At 38.6% G+C, this 21,011-nt stretch overlaps 1 protein-coding gene across 4 annotated transcripts in view; it reads left to right on the top strand.

The window, feature by feature from the left end:
* The window catches only part of FOXJ3 (forkhead box J3), a 165,310-nt gene that overhangs the window by 32,024 nt on the left and 112,275 nt on the right, over positions 1 to 21,011 (top strand). For all 4 annotated transcript variants that reach the window (XM_064281813.1, XM_064281814.1, XM_064281815.1 and 1 more), the window contains exon 2: positions 8,489 to 8,549. In XM_064281813.1, coding sequence (XP_064137883.1) covers positions 8,506 to 8,549 — 44 coding nt within the window. In that variant the 5' untranslated portion in view covers positions 8,489 to 8,505. The remainder of the gene's footprint in view (positions 1 to 8,488; positions 8,550 to 21,011) is intronic.

Genomic DNA, 21,011 nt, shown 5'->3' with positions numbered 1-21,011 from the left:
TTTTTTTTTAATCTTAGATTTTACGTATTTCATATATATTTACTTAGTAAAGGTGATTTAAACGTATAATGTGGTTTAATTTTGTATACCTTTTGACAGGTGTTCCTTAAGAATAAATCTGCAAATTGGGAAAAAGTCCTTTATTAGATCACGTGATTTAGTTTTGGGACCAGAAACTGTGGTTAGGTTATTGAACAAAGTAGAGAAACTGAAGCTTCAGTATTATCCAGTGACTTAATGACAGACCGAGAAATGGAATCCTGTGCTGTTTGCTTGGGTTATGATTTGGTTTGAAAAAGGTGGCCTGTGATCTGTTCACATAATTTGCAGGAAGTAAGCTTTGGGGTTTGCAAGAAGTTACAGCTCTGTGATGTTTGGCCAGTAAGCTGCCCTCCCCACATTTACCACCTGTTTTATTGACACCAGTCTTAAACTATGTAGGGAAAAGCGGCACTTAGTTCAGACTTACACTTCCAATTCTAAAACAGTTTTAAAAAGCTAAAGCTGATTGTTGGTTAGCATGCTTTTTTTTGCCTCTTCTGGTATCGTCTTCCTGGCCCTGGTCTTGTTTTAGGAGAGGGCCATAGCCTAGGTACTTGATTTGTAGATAGTAGAAGAGTGGTTTCCTTTAGGATTTTCCCAGGGTATATACTCCCGTTGCCATTGAGTCGATTCTGACTCATAGTGGCTGTACAGGATAGAATAGAACTGCCCCACAGGGTTTCCAAGGAGAGGCTGGTGGATTTGAACTGCTGGCTTTTTGGTTAACAACCTAGCTCTTAACCACTGCACCACCAGGGCTCCAGGGTGTATACAGGTGTATGAAATTTTTAAGGATTGTCAGTGTATCTTCATTAAATATATTTGATGAATAGACACTATGGTTTGGGAATAGTGGAGCCCACCAGAAAATAAACTTTCCCGAACCACTAATGGTTCAAGGAGCTGTAGATCTGAACATAGTTTCTGTAGTAGAGTTGCTTTCTGATGGAGTCATTATTTTACTTTCCTCTTCCTGTTCTGGCTTTGGGAGTGAAGGGGGTTAAATCCTGTGGCACTAGTGAAGGAAGAAGTAGAAACATGTCAGAACAAGAACATTTGTGTATGATGGTTCTAATTTGACAAATTTTTATTTAGATATGCTTCACATTCCATACAATTCACCCATTTAAAATTTAAAGTTTGATGCTTTTTACTATACTCACTTGGTTGTGCAACTATCACCACAATCTTAATTTTAGAACATTTTTCCCTCCCCTAAAAGAAACCCCAAACTCATTACCAGCCCATCCCTATCCCCCTTTTATTTTTTCTTCCCCAGCCCTAAGCAACTATTAATCTACTTTCTGTCTCTGTAAATTTGCCTGTTTTTGACATATCATATAAATGGAATCATACAGCCTTTTGTGACTGGCTTCTTTTACTTAGCATAATGTTTTCAAGGGTTGTCCAGATTGTTGCTTGTGTTGTATGGATATGCAGCATTTTGTCTACCCATTCATCAGTTGGTGGACACTTGGGTTGGTTCCATTTTTGGCTATTATGAATAGTGCTGCAGTGAACATTCTTGTACAGGTTTTTGCGTGGATGTGTGTTTTCATTTCTTGGGTATATAACTAACCTAGGAGTGTAATTGCTAAGTTATGTGGTAACTTTATATTTAACTTTTTGAGAAACTACGTTTTGAAAAGTGGCTGCAGTATTTTATATTTTCACTAGCAATGCGTGAGTTTGAATTTCTCCACATCCTTGCAACACTTGTTATTGTCTTTTTTTTTTTTTTTTTTTTATTATTATAGCCATCTTAGTGGGTGTGAAGTGGTGTCTCATTGTGGTTTTGATTTGCATTTCCCTAGTGACTAATAACATCTTTTCATGTGCTTATTGGTCATTTATAGATCTTCTTTGGGGAAATGCTTATTTAAATCCTTTGCCCATTTTTAAATGGGATTATTTGTCTTTTTATTATCGTATTGTAAGAGTTCTTCATATATTCTGGATATATAACTTCTAATTGCAGTTAGAAGCTACTTTGCTTGGAGGTAGAGAAGTGGTGGGTACAAAGATTATATTAACGATCTGAGGAGTTTTGAATCAGTACTTAGTTATTGCTCTTTTAAGTTACCCTCATTTTCTAACTCTTGAGGAATCTGGTCTGTTCATTTATTGAGCAAATATGAGTGCTGATTATGTTCCAGGCTTTGGATGATATAACAGAGTGAAACAGATAAAAGTTCCTGCTCTCATAGAACTTGCTCTCTAGTGGGGAGAAACAGTAAACAAAAATAGTGTCAGGTGATGATAAGAACTTTGAAGAATAAAACAGGGTAATGGAGACAGAGTGTAATGGAAGCTCTAACATACCCTTGCCTTTCCTCAATTCTTGATCTGTCCCTTTCCGCTCTGATTTGTGACCTCATGGCGCTTTCCAGTTACTTTCATTTTATTCAATTTGTGGCTAAATTTTTATATCCCTCTCATTCCTGATGCTTAGCCTCCTTGCAATCTAATTTTTACTCTATTCCACAAACCCTACCCTCTATAGTATTGTTAATTGTCCTATTAAAAGCCAATATTCTCGTCTCAGTTTATGCCCATTCTGAATCGTTTAACACAGTTGCTTTTCCTCCCCCTCCTTGAATCATTTGCTGCTATCTCCAGGACAGTTCTTTCTCCAGTTTTTTTTTTTTTTTCCTTTTAACCAAAACTCATTAAACCAGTTGCTGTTGAGTTGATTCTGACTCATAATGACCCTATAGGACAGAATAGAACTTGCCCCTTAGGATTTCCAGGGCTGTGTAGTATATATATATAGGGTTGTTATGAGTCGGAATTGACTTGACGGCACTGGGTTTGGTTTTTTTTGGTTTGTAGTCCTTACAGGAGCAGACTGACAAGTCTTTCTCTGGTGGAGCAGCTGATGGGTTCGAACCACTGACCTTTTGGTTAGCGGCTGAGCATTTAACTACTGTGCCACCAGGGCTCAGTTTTTTTTAACCCGTTCCTCTTCATTATCTGTCATAGTCCTCCAGAGGTAACTTTTGGCCTTTCTTCTCATTATAATACTCCCGTGGTGAAGTGATCATCCTCACATGATTTTAACCAGTTTCTGAAAGCAGATGACTCCAAGATCTATCTTCTTAGCTTAAGCTATACCATTGCCTTCAGGGTTAGCTAGTGGAGCTGGCATGAACCGCTGATTCCTGCTCACTCTGCAGGATCCTTTTCCCTTTATGCCTTCCTCTGGCAGATTTCTCCCACTCAGGCTGATTAGGACAGAGGTTATTTCTATGGACTACTTTAATAATTACCTGTGACTAATGGTATAACAACTCACAATGCTCAGTCAAGTAGCTATAATCAAAGAGGTTATTCCTTCATAGATGGTAGTAAGTTTTATACTTGCAAGTCCTTTGAAAGATAGTGCTGAATTCAGACCTAAAAAAGAAGTAATAACCTCTTGACCTCTAGTGCTGTACATTTGTTTTCAACAAACTTTTAATTCTTTTGCCTGGTGTTATGCTGGTGCTTTCATCCAAGCTACTGTCACAGTAACTAAGGCATGAATATCCTTTCTTATAGAGGAGGAAATTAAGCCTCAGAGAAGTTAACACTATTCCTAAGATCCCACAGTAACTGTCAGAGTTGGGATTTCAATCTAGGTCTTCAGATTCAGGGTCCTGAATGTCATAAGTTCTTTGTAAACTATACCGGACGATATCTCTATGATCTCTGTGTGGTGGGAGAGGGGAGAAGGGCTCATGAGTTATTTGGGAGCTTTTTCAAAAAATCCTTAGTTCCATTTTTTCCTACCCCCAATAATTCATTATTACATAATTCTTAAAGTTTATTGTAACATTTGTTTCCCAAATGAGAATAGTTTGTAATTCAATTTAATATACACTTGAGTACTACTTATAGTAAAAGGAGTTCCAATTCTTCTGTTGGTTATGGGATACAATACAGTAATTAGCTTGCATTAGAGCACACCCATTAGTGAATAACTGGCTTTTACTACCCATATCCTGGTTCTGTTATTTAACACAAACTTTGTTGCGTGTCGGTTTTCAAAGGTTTTAGAGACTGCTGGTTAGTAAGGTGTTGTTTGGCACCAACTTAAACCATACAAATTATGGTTGTAATTGAATATAATTGTTCAAATATAGCTGGCTCCAGAGATGTGAGTTTGTAATTTGGAAGACACTTTGAGATTTTCCTGACCTCACTGTGAACCTTGGCCTTCTTTTATGAGATTTTCATGTTGCTGGTCTGTTGCCTGGGTGGGGAAAAGAAGATTGGCATATATTTGTTCATTCAGTCAGCAAGTCTAGAGTTCAGGACACCATTTAGGCACAGTAATCTAGATGAGAAATGGAGAAAACTGGAACTCAGTCATTGGCTAGAGCAGATTAGAAAGATATTTAAGGGCTAGAACTGGTAGTAAATGGTAACTAATTGGGAGTCCTAAGGTGTTGGTACTTGCTGAAAGCAGAGGACTTGAAGCACTTATTGATGAAGATCAAAGGCTACAGCCTTCAGTATGGATTACACCTCAACATAAAGAAAATCCTTACAACTGGACCAGTAAGCAACAACATGATAAATGAAGAAAATACCAAAGCGGTCAAGGGTTTCATTTTCTTGTATCAACGGTCAGTGTCCATAGAAGCAGCAGTTGAGAAATCAAACAATGTATTGCTTTGGTCAGATCTGCTGCAAAAGACCTCTTTAAAGTGTTAAAAAGCAAAGATGTCACTTTGAGGACTAAGGTATGCCTGACCCAAGCCGTGGCATTTTCAGTTGACTTACTTGCATGCAAAAGCTGGACAGTGGATAAGGAAGACCAAAGAGGACTTGATGGCATTGAATTGTGGTGTTGGTGAAGAATATGGAATATACCATGGACTACTAGAAGAACGAGCAAATCTTACTTGAAAGAAGCACAGCCAGAATGCTCCTTAAAGTAGGGATGGCAAGACTTTGTCTCATGTACTTTGGTCATGTTATCAGGAGGGACCAATCCTTGGAGAAGGACATTATGCTTGGTAAAGCAGAGGGTCAATGAAAAAGAAGACCCTCAGTGAGATGAATTGACACAGTGGCTGTAACAACGAGCTCAAACATAGCAACAATTGTGAGGATGGCTCAGGACTGAGTGGTGGTTCGTTCTGTTGTAGGCAGGGTTGCTATGAGTTGGAACAGACTTAACAGCACCTAACAATAACAAGGATATTGGTGTTTGGCAGACTTGATATAGGATCATTTTTCCTTGGCTGAGTCTGAACTGACTGAGAAATAAGGCACAATAACCATCAGATAAAGAAACAAAATATTACCTTTTAAAAATTATGTTTTTTATTGAGATATAATTCCTGTACCATTTTAAAGTGTGCAATTTAGTGATTTTTAATATATTCACAAGGTTGTTCAACTGCCACCACTGTCCAATTCTAGAACATTTTCATCACCCTAAAAAGAAGCCCATTAGCAATTAATCCCTTTCTCCCCTCCCCTATCTCTCCGCTACCTCTAATCTGCTTTGTGTCTCTGTGGATTTGTCTATTCTAGACATTCCATATAACTGGAATCATATAATATATGACCTTTGTGTCTAGGTTTTTTCACTTAGCATAATGTTTTCATGGTTCATCTATGTTGTAGCATGTATCAGTACTTCATTCCCTTTTTATGGCTGAATAATACTCTATTGTATGAATATACCACATTTTGTTTATCCATTCATTATTTGGTGGGCATTTGAGTTTTTACTTTCCAGCTGTTGTGAACAAACCTGCTATGAATATTTGTATACAAATTTTTATATGTGCATATATTCTCCATTTTCTTGGACACACACGCTTAGGGGTATAATTGGAATTGGTGGATCATATGATAATTCTTTAACTTTTGGGGGAATAACCTTTGTTTGTTTGTTTTTTAAATAAAGCTTGTATTGTAGTACGTGGTTTAGGCTTAAGAGCTAAATGAGCTTTCTAACTCCACACATCCCTATCCCTACCTGCTCAGTCTAGACCGTGGAACAGCCCACCAGAGAGGATGTTTGGGTTGGGAGAATAGATACATTCGGATCACTGCCTTTTGAGTCCTGGATGGAGAGGGAAGAAAAAGAGACTAAATCCTTGGTGCTCAGGTCTTCCGTTGGGCTATCTCCACTCAAGAAACAAGTAACTCACCTCTTTGGGGAGGAGTAGGTTAAGAGGCCAGGAATGTTTAGAGAAAAGTCATTCCTCATAGAAACTAGTAGTTGGAGAGGGAAGTGTTCTTCTGTAATAAAGGAATAGGAAGGAATGAAACCAGAAACATTCTGGTTGTATTTCTTCTAAGACTGATTTGTTGGTTCGTTTGGCAGTCCAAAATCAATAGTAAAAAAAAAAAAAAAACCCAACCCGTTGCCGTTGAGTCAGTTCCAACTTACAGCAACTTTATAGAAATCACCCACAAAATAAGACCAAGAAAGGTGTCTAGTATATAATTCCAATATCTGAAGTCTTTGCTTTTCATTCTACCAACTGATGTCCCTGCTGTCTCTTGCTTGTGGTAACTTGTTTCCTTCTGAGTTTTGTGATTTTTGATTTTGAATTCATTTATTTGGGAACCTTATCTGTGAGAATTCTTCCAGGCCTAGATTCAAAGATAGGTTCCCCCAGGGAGAATTTGCATTTCTTTCTGCCAAAGTTCCATGGGGTACACTAAACTAAGTTCTAGATATGAGGCTTTTTGAACCATAAATCTAAGTTGAGAGTCAGCTTGTGGTTGTGAAATATCAGGGGACATACTGTTGCACTGCTACGATACCTGCCTAATGCCTTCATGAGCAGTACTGAGGTTAAGAGACAGTTTTTTCTTGCTGTTCTCTTGGGTAAGGCTGGGACTTTGCCCTTTTTACCTTAGACCCCAAGATGCGTTGGAATTGTAAGCTCAGATTCATAGTTTTGCAAAATGCCTTGAAGGCAAAAGAAAGATGGCTTCAGTACTGTACATCTCTCTTTCGTTTCCCTATTTTACTTAGTTTTTGGCCACAGATCGTGCCTTACTTTCTATCAGATTATTGATTCATTTATAAAGATTTAAAAATATTTTATCCAACATTTTACTCACTTTCTGTGGGCAGGTTGATCTAGCCATCCAGCCTGTCATATTGGCAGAAATAGAAATGTCTGTCTTTCTCTTCAGTGCGTGCAGGGAGAATTGGATGCAGGGAATTCAGTCAGCCTCTGACTCAAAAAGTATAAACTAGGGACAAAATCCAATGTTGGGCTCACATAGTGTTTAGAAAATAAAAATCTAGAAATTTCAAATAAAAGTTTGGATTTCAGGTTTCTCTTGAGAATTGGAAGTTCTTCTGATACTGGGCTTGTGCTCCTGCATAGCAACTATTGGCTAGAACTGGGAGTAGCAGTGATTCCTTCAGACCGAACATACTCTCTTTAGTTCCTCACAGTCTCTACCATTCATACAGTGCATGCATATGTGTGCACTTAAATGCATTCCAGCTTCTCTCATTTATGCTGCCTGTAGGCATTTGTGGAAACCCTGGTGGCATAGTGGTTAAGAGGTGTGGCTGCTAACCAAAAAGTCGGCAGTTTGAACCCACCAGGTGCTCCTTGGAAACCCTATGGGGCAGTTCTGCTTTGTCCTGTAGGGTTGCTATAAGTCAGAATTGACTTGACAGCAATGGGTTTGATTTTTTTTTTTTTGGTAGGTATTTGTGGATCATTCTTTTGCCTAATGAAAATATAGACACGCTACCATGTGCCAGGTAGTAGTGATGATAGATACTTTCATATTTGTTGTTTAATTTTTTTAACTCTAACAACAAACCTGTGGCTTATCCTTGATTGATAAAGTTATATAGGCAACATTATTTCTAATTTACAGGTGAAGAAACTGAGGTTCAGTGAGGTTATGTGAATTCTTCAAGGTCGCATAGCGTCACAGCTAGAATTTGTATCTAGAACTGTCTTATTCAAAGCTCTTTTGTTCTAAACCTTTTTTTTTTTTAAAGCAGTGGAAATGTTTCTTCAGATAAAGTCTTAGTGAGGTCCAATATATGAAACTGATAAAGGGGGCCAGTTGTGTTGGGGTGGGACCTTGCATGCTCAGCTCTGTGTTAGCCTTTAGACACCTCTCTGGAATTCCTTGGATTCTACTAAAACAGTTTGAGTACTCTGTTTCTATACCATGAGCATAACCATTTGTTAAATTTTATGAGGTCTTAGCTTCTTGGATGTCACAATTTTAGTGTGCTTATTTCTCTTATGCTCCTGACTGTGTCTTATCTTCCTCACTGTAATCCCTGTTATCACTCAATGGCATTTTTGATTCATCTGGATATGTGTTCAGATAATGGGAAATCTTTTAACCTTCTGTTTCTGTTTTCAGAGTGTTGTAATCGGAATTGTTGTGTGGTTTATTGTTTAATTTATTTTGGAACATCTGATAACTAACTCTTTTCTTTTCTTTTCAGATTGTCTTTGTGGCCAGATGGGTTTGTATGGACAAGTTTGTCCATCTGTAACTTCGTTAAGGTGAGTGCTCTTCTTTTTCTTTATTGAAACATGTAAGTTACGCTGGTCAGGTCATATTACAATGAATTTCAAGAGGTTCATAATAAAATATTGTAGTTTTGTCAAGTAGTACTATTTGGTGGGGGTGGGGAGATATTTTTGCTTACAGAGATTTTTTTGGTAATTGGATTTGGATCTGTAACTAATCTCCCATTTAATGAATATATTCTTGTTCATCAAATAGTACACTTTGTCATTCCTTTTTTTTTTTTTTTTTTTAACCAATCTGCTTTCTACATGTCTTAATTAGAAAATGAATACTTAATTCTAGGATGGTATAAACATCATGCCTAGATTATCGTCATTCATGATAAATAAAACGTGTAAGATGTAAAAGGTAGGAACTAAATTGGTGTATACAATCCAGTGGTTTCATGTTTTTTGAAGTCTCCATATCTTCTCTACAAATCAAATCTTACCTGAAGTCCGATGAGTAAAATAGGTAAACCAGGGACTTTTCTCCTTGCTTAGGCTTCCACGTTCTACCCTCACAGTGGTTCTTGAGAGATCGCTGAGGTTCCACAGAGCACAGTTTGAAAAATAACCTAAACCTAATCTTAATTGAAATCTTTCAGACTAGAATATGCATTGTTGCTGGCAGCACCTAGTAGTTACATGTGCTGTTGCAACCAGCTGTATCATTCATTCATTCAACATATTGAGTACCTACCATGTTTTCATGCACTATTCTAAATGCTTGGGCTACAGCAGTGAATGAAACAGACAAAAACCCTACAGGTATGGCATTTACATTCTGATGGAGGGACAACTAATAAACAAGATAAGAAAGAATTAATAAGCAAGACAGATAAGTTAGAGAGTGACATTGATAAGAGCTATGGAGAAAAACAGGGAAGAAAACCCATTGTGTAGAGTCGATTCCGACTCATTGTGACCCTGTAGGACAGAGTAGAACTGCCCCATAGAATTTCCAGTGAGCGCCTGGTGTATTCAAACTGCTGACCTTTTCGTTAGCAGCCATAGTCTTAACCACTACATCACCAGGGTTTCCACAGTAGGGAAGGGGAATAGGAAATATGAGAGTGTGTGTTATTTTAGATAGGGTAGCCAGGGAGAAGTTCACTGAAAAGGTGACACTTGAATGAAAACCTGAAGGAGTGATGGAATGAGCCATATATTGGGTATGTGGAAATTGAGCATTCTAGGCAGAGGAACCCAGGAAGTGGTAAGGAAGAAGGCTTCTTGAATAGTCTAGGAACAATGAAGAAGCCAGTGTGGCTAGAGCAGAGTAAGTGATGAAGAGAATTGGGATTGCCTAGCTTTGGAGGGGAGAAATAGAGGAGAAGGATAGAAAGGATTGTTAGAACCATGAATGTGAGGTCAGAGAATCCTTAAGTTTAAGATAAATTCTGTTTATCTAGAATACTACAAAAGAAAAATGGCCAATAAAATTGCCTTTTTAGTTTTTATGTACTCAGTGCAATCCTTCGTGGAAAAGCTTCCCTACATGCCATTATGGCATTTCTTTCCATGAGAATGCATCTTCCATCTTATAATGGAAATAGATTTTATACTGGAGGTATTATAATGGAGAGATTGCTTTATTTTTTAAAAATAAATCTCTGGGCTGAGGGCTGGGGATCATGGTCTTGGGGAACATCTAGCTCAATTGGCATAACATAGTTTATAAAGAAAATGGTCTGTCTACATCCTACTTCTGTCTGGGATCTTAAAAGCTTGTGAGTGGCCATCTAAGGTACTTCACTGTTTCCACCCCATCTGGAGCAAGGGAGAATGAAGAAAACCAGAGACATAGGGAAAGAGTCCAAAGGACTAATGGACCACAACTGCCACAGTCTCCACCAGACTGAGTCCAGCACAACTAGATGATGCCTAGCTACCACCACACATTGCTCTGACAGGGATCACACTAGAGGTTCCCAGACAGCTGAAGAAAAATGTAGAACAAAATTCAAACTCGAAAAAAAGACCAGACTTGCTGGTTTGACAGAGATTGGAGAGACTCCGAGAGTATGGCTCCAGGACACCCTTTTAACTCAGTACTGAAGTCACTCCTGAGGTTCACCCTACAGCCAAAGATCAGACAGGCCCATAAAACAAGGCCAGGGGCAAGGACAGGAAGGCAGGAGGATACAGGAAAGTTGGTAATGGGGAACCCAAGGTCGAGAAGGGCAGAGTGTTGACATGTTGTGGGGTTGGCAACCAGTGTCACAAAACAATATGTGTATTAATTGTTTAACGAGAAACTAATTTGCTCTGTTAAACCTGCATTTAAAATACAATTAAAAAAATAAGGTTGAAGGATACAGGATTAATATGTGAAAATCAGTGGTGTTTACAGAATTAAACAATCAAATTGAAATGAAAAAGCAATACCATTAAATAAATTAAATCTTTTTATTTTCAAAAATTCTCTAGGACTAATTTGACTTAGCAATGATTTCTACTTAGTATGAGAGGAGGAACCATTTTACCCTTTTTAATGCATATATAAAACTGTTGGGCATGGTCATTCACATCAGGATATTTTGCAGACTTGGATCTTACATGGATTGGTCTTCCTTAAAGCAATTTTAGTTGTGGAACATGCTGAAACAATTAGATATTAAAGTCATTGGCTGAGATTTTAAATTTCCTTCATTTGAATATTTATGTTTAGGTTAGGCCTGTATGTGACATTGGGTTAGAGGTAATATATGCCTAACTTTTGTTTGATAGAATTGTAAAACTGGAAGGAATGATAAGGGAGAAGAGATATCACGAGTTCTTTCTTAATTTGCTCACTGTGTTTTAATTCTTATATATCATATTCTAGAGTAAAAATTTCTTATGGATATAGCTATAAATTTAGCATTCAGTTAATGAATAGACTCCTTATAGAATTTGAGTCCTATTATTTAGTGTCTATATGCCTCTTTCATTTCTGTCGTATTCTATATAGTCCATCTCTGAAGCAGAGAATTCCCATCCTCAGATGTGTGTGTAGAGGACTATTTATTGTCTTTGAGTTTTCTAAGTGGAAGTCAGCATTGGTTTGAGATAAGAGAGAGAAGAAAAGAAGGTCTGTTTTGGAGGAGTAAACTGGATTGCTGGAAACCACAATAAATTATAGTCTACTTTCCCATAGAATCCCCTCCAAACCAGAAAGTTTCCCCAACTACAACTACACTACCCAAATAGAAATAGAACCAGAACTCTTAAGGTAACTCAAACCCACTGACAGACACACGTGTGGCTTGCTCGTTTGCCTTACCTATCTTGTGTATACTCCCTGTATATCTAGAAAGTGGCCAGCCTCAAGGCGGGAAGCATATGAGTCAGTGAAGAAGAGCTGAACTTATGGCTGGGAATGAGAAAATGAGTAGGCAGGTGGGGGTTTGTAGGCAGACAGGTAAGAGTGGAATGTATAAGTGAAAGTAGGGAGTGAAATGAAAGAAAGTATGTAAAGTATTTTAAAACTTTGGTGGCTAGGAGAGGGAGGCCAGAAAGAAGTTAAAACTCTCTGTATCCCAAATATTTAGAGTAAAGAAGTTAGGTATTTTTTTTCTATTGGTGATATTTAAGCCTTGTTTAATCTGAAGGTACTGTTAGGATTATTTTTTAAAATACACTTGCTGTATTTTTTATGATTAAAAACTAATACACGTTCATTGTAGAAAAATTGGAAAGATCAAAATGGCCATTGTTAAATATCTTCATACCACGTATGAATTTTATACCAGTACATACATGCTACATGTGAATTAGAAAAAAGTCCTCCCAGTTTTTTAAAGAATGGTTGCTAAAGGTTTTGGAGTGATAGCTAAGTATACTTTTTAATTTTAATGGCAGTTACTCTTACCAGCACTTTGCTCTTCTTACTTGCTAGTATAATTTTAAAATTATTTCAGTAATGTTTTATTTAACTGAATATACCCAAAACAGTAATCATTTTTTTCTTCATACAAAAGCTTCAAAATCTGGTGTATATTTTATACTTATATCTCTGCTTGGACTAGTCACATTTCAGGTGCTAAGTAGTGGCTACTGTATTGGACAGTGCAGTTCTAGAGTACTGTGAAGATCTTTTTAGTAGATTTGTTAATTATATTCGCCTACAGATATTAGGAATTCACAGAATTGCATTTTAACAAATTACTAAAATGTTACTGTATATCAAGAGACCGTTTCTTTGTATCAGTCAGAGTTCTGTCTAGAGGCAGAACCCACATCAATTATTTGAATAAAGGATATTTAATAGAAAGAATTGTTAACTAGATATAAAGCCGTTAACTAGGTAACAGAAAGGATAAAAATAAAACTCTAAGGTATCATGGCCATAGATACTGTAGGAAGCAGCTACCAGCCTGAGGACTCAGGGCAAAAAGGAAAAACTTAGAGGAAGGGCCCAATAGAACTGAAACTCAGACCTCTGAAGAGAAGGCATTGCATCACCGGTGCTGGTATCTGAGCTCCAAAGAGGGATCTCATGGGCCTCGGACCCAGACCTCTGCCTGTGCAGAGAGGGTGTTTGCCTGCTGGTGCTGGTGTTCCTGAGTGGGGCACGATGAAGCTAGTTCTCCAAGTATTGGAAAAACTGCAAGCCGGATTCATCCAACCTGCTACTATGGGAAGGCTCTGCTGCTGTTGGGACGAAGACGCTCTTGCTGGGATAATGCTGTTAGGAAGCCCAAAAAGTAGACAGGAAGGCACAAGTTTCTTCTTCCTCCCCTAGCCTTGTAGTCCATTTTTAGTGCCCCCTCTTGGCAGAGCCTTACAGGAAGCCAGCTGGCAAAACAGAATGTGGTTGGCAGAGTCCCAGCTCTGGCACCACAAAACAGAGCATAATAGGGGGTGGGTTTGGAGCTGAAGGGCAATTAACTTAACTACCACATTTACTCCAGCAGAGTGCTAAGAAATACGGTTTCTCAGAATCTATTTTGCAGTGTTTATGTGATTTTAGTAGAATACCTGCATGTTGTTAAGTAACCCTAATATATTTTGTGAAGCATGTGAAATTGTATTAAAACTATTATTTAGATTTACAAGTGTTCTTTGCAATCTGAATCTACTGTATTCATATCCTGAGTTTGGATACTAAGAGTCTGGCTAGTTAGGGACACAGGGTTTGTCCACATCTGTGTAATTTCCGAATTTTGGATAGCAAAGTGAGAGTTCAGATAGTGATCGATATGGTTTTTGTCAGACAGTTGAATCTTAAAAATTTAGCTGAATCTGTTTGGTTCTTGAGTTTAGATAAGGTGGATTTGATAGTGAGGTATACCTGTATTTTATTTCCAAGTACAGATTCAGTGACAGCAAAAGCTTACTGAAAAAGCAAAAGCTTTCCTTGAACATTTGCTTTATTAGACAAGTAAATACGAGTATGTAACACATTTTTTTCACGTATCATAGCAATATGTTATTTTTATAATTTAGGTTAAAACAAAATAAATTTGATGTTTTTTCAGACTTGTTAAGATGGGGCCCTTCTTGTATTTCAGAATTGCTTAACATTTATTAGAGGATTGATTCTATGGTTCACACGTGTATATGGCCTAGGATGCTGGATTATCAGGTAGTTTGAAGAACTTTCTGGTGACATTCACCACCTTCTACCTGAGCTCTCTTCTTCCTGTTATCTTTTTCTGTTTTCACCCCTTTATCTCACTCTTTTTCCTTTTTTGTTTCTCCCTTATTGTTGTTAGGTGCTGTCAAGTCAATTTTGACTCAGTGTGACCCTGTGTGCAACAGAACGAAACACTGCCCGATCCTGCACCATCCTCACATTTGTTATATTTGAGCCTGTTGTTGCAGCCACTTCCAGTCCATCTCATTGAGGGCCTTCCTCTTTTTCACTGACCTCTACTTTACCAAGCATGATGTCCTACTCCAGGAACTGGTCTCTCCTGATAACACATCCAAAACATGTGAAACGAAGTCTCGCCAGCATCTCCTAAGGAGCACTCTGGCTGTACTTCTTGCAAGACAGATTTGTTCATTCTTCTGGCAGTCCATGGTATATTCAGTATCCCTCGTCAACACCATAATTCAAAGGCATTAATTATTCTTTGGTCTTCCTTATTCATTGTCTAGCTTTCTCATGCATATGAGGAAGTTGAATTATTTATCCAATCTCTCTGTTTAGGATATGCTAGGGAATATGAGGTCTCCTCCATAAATAGGGAATAGATAGGGATATTTTAATGCCAGAGGTTCATTTTTTTCCTCATTTCCCTGCTTTTGATATTGATGACTTTGCTGCTGTTTAGAACCACTAGCAGAGGGTAGATTTATTTCAAGGCTTTTTGCTGCCTTGTTTCTAGCAACAAGCGTGGTACTGATAAATCCTGCTATATAGTATCATGTGATCTTGGACAAGTTGCTTCACTTTTCTTAATTTTGCTTCCTAGTTTATCAAGTAAAGTTATTAAAGCTTACCACATAGATGTTAGGATTCACAGGGGTGTGTGTGTGTGTGTGTGCGTGCGTGTGTGTGTGTGTACACAGAAGGAGCCCTGGTGGTACAGTGATTAAGTGCTAGGCTGCTAACCAAAAGGTTGGCGGTTCGAGCTCACTAGCTGCTCTGTGGCAGGAAGATATGGCAGTCTGCTTCTGTAAAGATTTACAGCCTTGGAAACCCTATGGGACAGTTCTCCTCCGTCCTATAGGGTAGCTATGAGTCGGAATCGACTCGATGGCAATGCGTTTTTTTGGGTAGAGGGGACAGTGGTGGTTCAGTGGTAGAATTCTCGCCATCATCGTGGTAGACCTGGGTTTGATTCCTGGCCAGTACACCTCCAGTGCATCTACCACTCATCTACTAGTGGAGGCTTGCGTGTTTGCTTTGATGCTGAACTGGTCTCGTCTCAGTGGAGGTTACAGACTAAGACAGACTAGAAAGAAAGTTGTGGCAATCTACTTCTAAAAAATCAGCCAGTGAAAACCCTGTGGGTCACAATGGTCCATTCCCATTGTGTGTGGGCTTGCCATGAGTTGGGGGCCAACTTGAAACAGCTAACAGTAACAGGCTGCAAGAGAACTAAAGATCTCTGTATATAAGGCACTTACCATATTTTTCCCTCTTTTTTGTTTTCCAGTAGTAGAAAGCAAATGGGATCATACTTTTTAGAATGAGAATGGGACAGATTAGTATTTTGTTATTAGTATAAGATATAGAAGAGGATCTCTATTTCCTTTTCACCCTAATGCTTAGATTCCAGAGTATCTGCCAGTAATGTTTAGGTTTGAAATGGTCTTCAGGGTAAGGATGTTGCTGGCAGGTAATATGCTTGTAATATGGAATGTATACAACTTATTATAGGTACACACACACGTGTCTATATGTAATATGAGTGTTTAATATGTAACATTATACTTATAATTAATATAGTTTTATGCTTTTAGGGCTGTCCCACACAATGGCAGAAATAGCCTTTGTATTATTATACCATAGTTTACCATTTATTATTATATTCATCAACATCATCAAACTTTTTCTAGAACTGGAAAACTTTTAATTTGTGTGTTGTTTAGATATAGCATGTTCCAATTAAGTGATGAGTAATGACAAAACCGTTTTACGTTAGAACATTACAGAAACTTTACCTAAAATGTATTTTGAACTTTTCTGGCTTGTAGAGTTGCACTGTCCAGTGCATAATCTATTGTCTTCATGTGGCAATTTAAATTTAAATTAATTAAAAATAAGTAACATTAAAAATTCAGCATCTATTTTACACTAGCCACATTTTAAGTGTCCAGTAGCCACACATGTGGCTGTCATATTGGATAGCACAGGTACAGGTAACATTTCATTGTTGCAGAAAGTTCTTTTGGACAGCATTGGTCTAGATCATCCTAAATGTAATTCAGTCTTTGATCTGAGATGTCATAATTCCCTAGGCTCTCCATTTGTGTACATCAGGAATTGAGGAGTAGCACTGACTATTGACTTAAGGACATACTATAAAAGTTGCTTTTGTGACTAAATATTGACTTTGATATTTAGCATTTATGGTGTTCTTACTATTAGATCAGGCCATTATTTAAGCACTTAAAGTGTAGTAATTAAATTCCCCCAGCAGTTGTGTGAGATTGGTGCCAACCACAATTTTCCTAATTCACAAATGAGAAAATTGAAATAAAGTTAAGCAAGTCAAGGACACACAACTAATGAGTGACAGTTGGCATCCATATGTAGGTCTTCTTGCTCCAAAGCCCATGTTCTTAACCACTAAACTGTACTGCCTCTTGGCTGTCAGTGTTTATTATAATTTGAAGCTTTTATCTAAATGAGGGATGCTGTTATGAATTGAATTGGATCCTCCCAACATATGTGTTGTAATCCTAACTTCTGTATTTGTGGAGGAAACCCTGCTGGCGTAGTGGTTAAAAGCTACAGCTGCTAGCCAAAAGGTTGGCAGTTTGAATCCACCAGGTGCTCCTTGGAAACTGTATGGGGCAGTTCCACTCTGTCCTATAGGGTCGCTATGAGTCAGAATCAACTGGACGGCAGTGGGTTGGTTATATTTGTGGATGTAATCCTGCATGGGAATAGAGTTTTCCTTGTTATATTAATAAACCATATCAGTGTAGGGTTTATCTAAACCTCATCACTTCTGAGTGATACAAAGAGCAGCATACACACACAGACAAGCATGTACAAATGGGGGAAGATAGATGCCATGTGAGGATTGCAAGGAACTGAAGAATTCCGGGAGATGGGGATCTTCCCCCAGAGAGAGAAAGCTTTACCCTGGGGCTGGCACCCTGAATTCAGACTTCTAGCCTCCTAGATTTAAATTTTTGTTAAAGCTATCTATTTGTGGTATTTGTTATAGCAGCATTAGATAACTAATCTAATTTTGGTACAGAAAGAGTGGGGTGCTGCTCTAACAGATACCTAAAATGTGGAAGCAGTTTTGAAACTGAATTGGTAGAGGCTAGAAGAGTTTTAAGATTGCCTTGAAGAGACTGTTGATGAAATAATAGACATCAAAGACAGTTCTGATGAGGACTCAGAAGGAAGCAAGGAGAGCTGTTACACTGGAGAAGGTGCAGACAGTAAGAAGCAGCAGCAGCAGAACCAGGAGACCAGTGCGAGACAGTGTTGGAGCTGACCTACGAAGTAAGAGAGCTGAGTGCCTTTGTGCAGGAGGCTTCTTGGTGGAGTAGGGTGCCTCCGGGAACTTAATGGTGGAGCTAGGCTTGCCAACCCACAGAGCAAGAGAGCTGGGTGCCTTCTGGCCAAAGTTTAGTGCCGGAGTGGGGTGCCTCAAGGCACTTACCGGTAGAGCTAAGGAGCTTTGGAACACTTGCACCACAGGGCATACTGGGCAGTGAGGCATGCAGAACTGAGAGGCCAAGGAACCAGGAATCAGAAGGTGAAGAGACAAGGAACACAGGAATTAGAACTGCCTCAGTCTTAAAGGGTAGGGCCACAACCTCTGGGGTCTCAAAGGGTGGTGTTGCCGCTCAGATGTACTAGGAGAATGGAGCCGCCTAAATGTATATGCGTTACGCAGATGACACAATCTTGGTTGCTGAAAGTGAAAAGGACTTGAAGCACTTACTAATGAAGATCAGAGACCACAGCCTTCAGTATGGAGTACACCTCAACATAAAGAAAACAGAAATCCTCACAACTGGACCAGTGAACATCATCATGATAAATGGAGATAAGATTGAAGTTGTCAAGGATTTCATTTTACTTGGATCCACAATCAACAGCCATGGAAGCAGCAGCCAAGAAATCAGACGACGCATTGCATTGGGTAAATCTGCTGCAAAGGACCTCTTTAAAGTGTTGAAAAGCAAAGATGTCACCTCGAAGACTAAGGTGCACTGACCCAAGCCATGGTATTTTCAGTCGCATCATACGCATGTGAAGGCTGGACAGTGAATAAAGAAGACCAAAGAAGAATTGATGCCTTTGAATTGTGGTGTTGGCGAAGAATATTGAGTAAACTATGGATTGCCAAAAGAACGAACAAATCTGTCTTGAAAGAAATACAACCAGAATGCTTCTTAGAAGCAAGGATGGCACGACAGTGTCTTACATACTTTGGACATGTTGTCAGGAGGGATCAGTCCCTGGAGAAGGACATCATGCTTGGCAAAGTACAGGATCAGCAGAAAAGAGGAAAACCCGCAACGAGGTGGATTGACACGGGCTGCAGCAGTGAGCTCAAGCATAACAATGATTGTTAAGGATGGCTCAGGACAGGACAAGTGTTTCGTTCTGTTGTGCATGGGGTCGCTATGATTCGGAACCGACTCGATGGCAACAAATTTGAGGGAGCAGAGTTGCCGCCTAGACTGTGAGAGAATAAATTTCTGTTTGTTAAAGCCATCCACTTGTGGTGTTTCTGTTATAGCAGCACTAGATAACTGAGACAAAAAACAAAAACAAACAAAAAAAACAAAACCAGGTCCCAAGCAAATATTTTACTTAACTGAAGATCACTATAAAAATATAAGTGCAGAAGGGAAATATTAACACAGGAGACTGTGGAAAAAGTGATAGAAAATCAGTAATTTAATTTTGAATACATTGTCTAAAATTGGAGCGCTGGTGGTGCAGTGGGTCAGAGCTCAGCTGCTAACCAAAAGGTCAGCAGTTCAAATGCACTAGCTGCTCCTTGGAAACCCTATGGAGCAGTTCTACTCTGTCCTATAGGATCGCTTTGAGTCGGGATTGACTGGACGGTAGTGGGTTTTTTTGTTTTTTTAACTAGGCTTTGCTAAGGTTGGTGGTTCGAATCCACCAAGTGGTACCATGGAAGAAAGGCTTGGCAATCTGTAAAGATTACAGCAAGAAAACCTACGGAACAGTTCTACTCTGTAACACATGGGGTCGCCATGAGTTAGAATTGACTCTGGTGATGGGTTTGTTGTTTTGTTTTAATGACTAATGATGTTAAGCATTTTTTCATGTGCTTCTTTGCCATCATGTATCTTCTTTGTTAATGTATTTGTTCAAGTCTTTTGCCCATTTTAAAAATTGAGTTTTTTTCTTATTTTGAGTTTTGAGAATTCTTTATATATTTTTGATACAAGTTCTTTATCAGATACATGCTTTGCAAGTTTTTGTTTTCACAGTTGTGGCTTGCCTTTTCAATTTCCTAGTAATATCTTCTGAAGAACAAGTTTTTAATTTTGATTAAGTCTAATTTACCAGTTTTTTTTTATGGATTATATTTTTTCATGAAATACCTAAGAAATGTTTGTCTAACCAAATTTTACAAAGATTTTCTCTTATAATTTCTTTTAGAAGTTTCATATTTTAGCTTTTATGTTTAGGTCTGTGATCCATTTTTCAAGTTTTTGTGTACGGTTTGAAGTAAGGGTTGCTGTTAAATTTTTGCCCTACAGAAATACACAGTTTTTTCAGCATTATTTTTTGAAGTCTTTCTTTCCCCATTGACTTGCATTGGCACTTTTGTTGAAAATTATTTGACCATGTATGTGTGGTTTTACTTCTGGGCTCCCTCTTGTTGATTATGTACCCATCTTTTCACCAGTGTCACTGTCCTGATTACAAAGTGTCACTTTTTTTTTCCGAACATTTTATGGTTTAGGTGAAAGTTTACATAGGAAATAAGTTTCCTGTTCAGTAATTCATACACAGATTGTTCCGTGACATTGGGTGCAGTCCCCACAATGTGTCAGCACTCTCCTCATTTCCATCCTGGGTTCCCCCATTTCCATTCGTCTCCTATCTCTACCCCTCCCTGCCTTCTCATATTTGTTTTTGGACAAATGCTGCCCTTTTGATCTCATACAGTTGACCACATTCCTCATGTGTATTATTGTTTAATTTATAGGCCTGTCTATTGTTTGGCTTAAAGGTGATCTCCAGGAATGCCTTTAGTTTCATGTTAGAGGGGTACCTTAAGGCTGTAGTTTCGGTGGGTCCTCCGGTCTCTATCAGACCAGTGAGTCTGGTCTTTTTTTATGAATTTGAGTTTTGTTCTGCATTTTTCTCCCATTCTAACCAGACCTTCTGTTGTGTTGGTCAGAGCAGTCGGTATTGGTAGCTGGGCACCATCTAGTTCTGGTGTCAGGCTAGTGCAGGCTGTGGTTCATGTGGGCCATTACTCATTTTGGACTAATTGCTTCCTTGAGTCTTTGATTTTCTTCACTCTTTTTTGCTCCAGAAGGGAAGAGGCCAATAGTTGCATCTTAGATGGCCACTCGCAAGCTTTTAAGACCCCAGGCACTATTTACCACAGTAGGATGGAGAACATTATGAACTCTGTTATATCAGTTGACCTAGTTGTTCCCTGAGACTGTGGTCCTTAGCCTTCAGTCGCAGTATCTCAGTCCTGTGAGGTGTTGAATGTTGTTTTATAGTAAGTTTTGAAATCTGGCAGTCTAAGTACTCTGTGCTTTTCAAATTGAGAAAGGAACCTGATATCCTACATTAGCTTAATGATAGGTTGAAAGTTGGGGTAAGAC

This window comes from Loxodonta africana, chromosome 3, assembly GCF_030014295.1.
Source record: "Loxodonta africana isolate mLoxAfr1 chromosome 3, mLoxAfr1.hap2, whole genome shotgun sequence".
NCBI lineage: Eukaryota > Metazoa > Chordata > Mammalia > Proboscidea > Elephantidae > Loxodonta > Loxodonta africana.
This window is presented reverse-complemented; position numbering and strand designations above follow the sequence as displayed.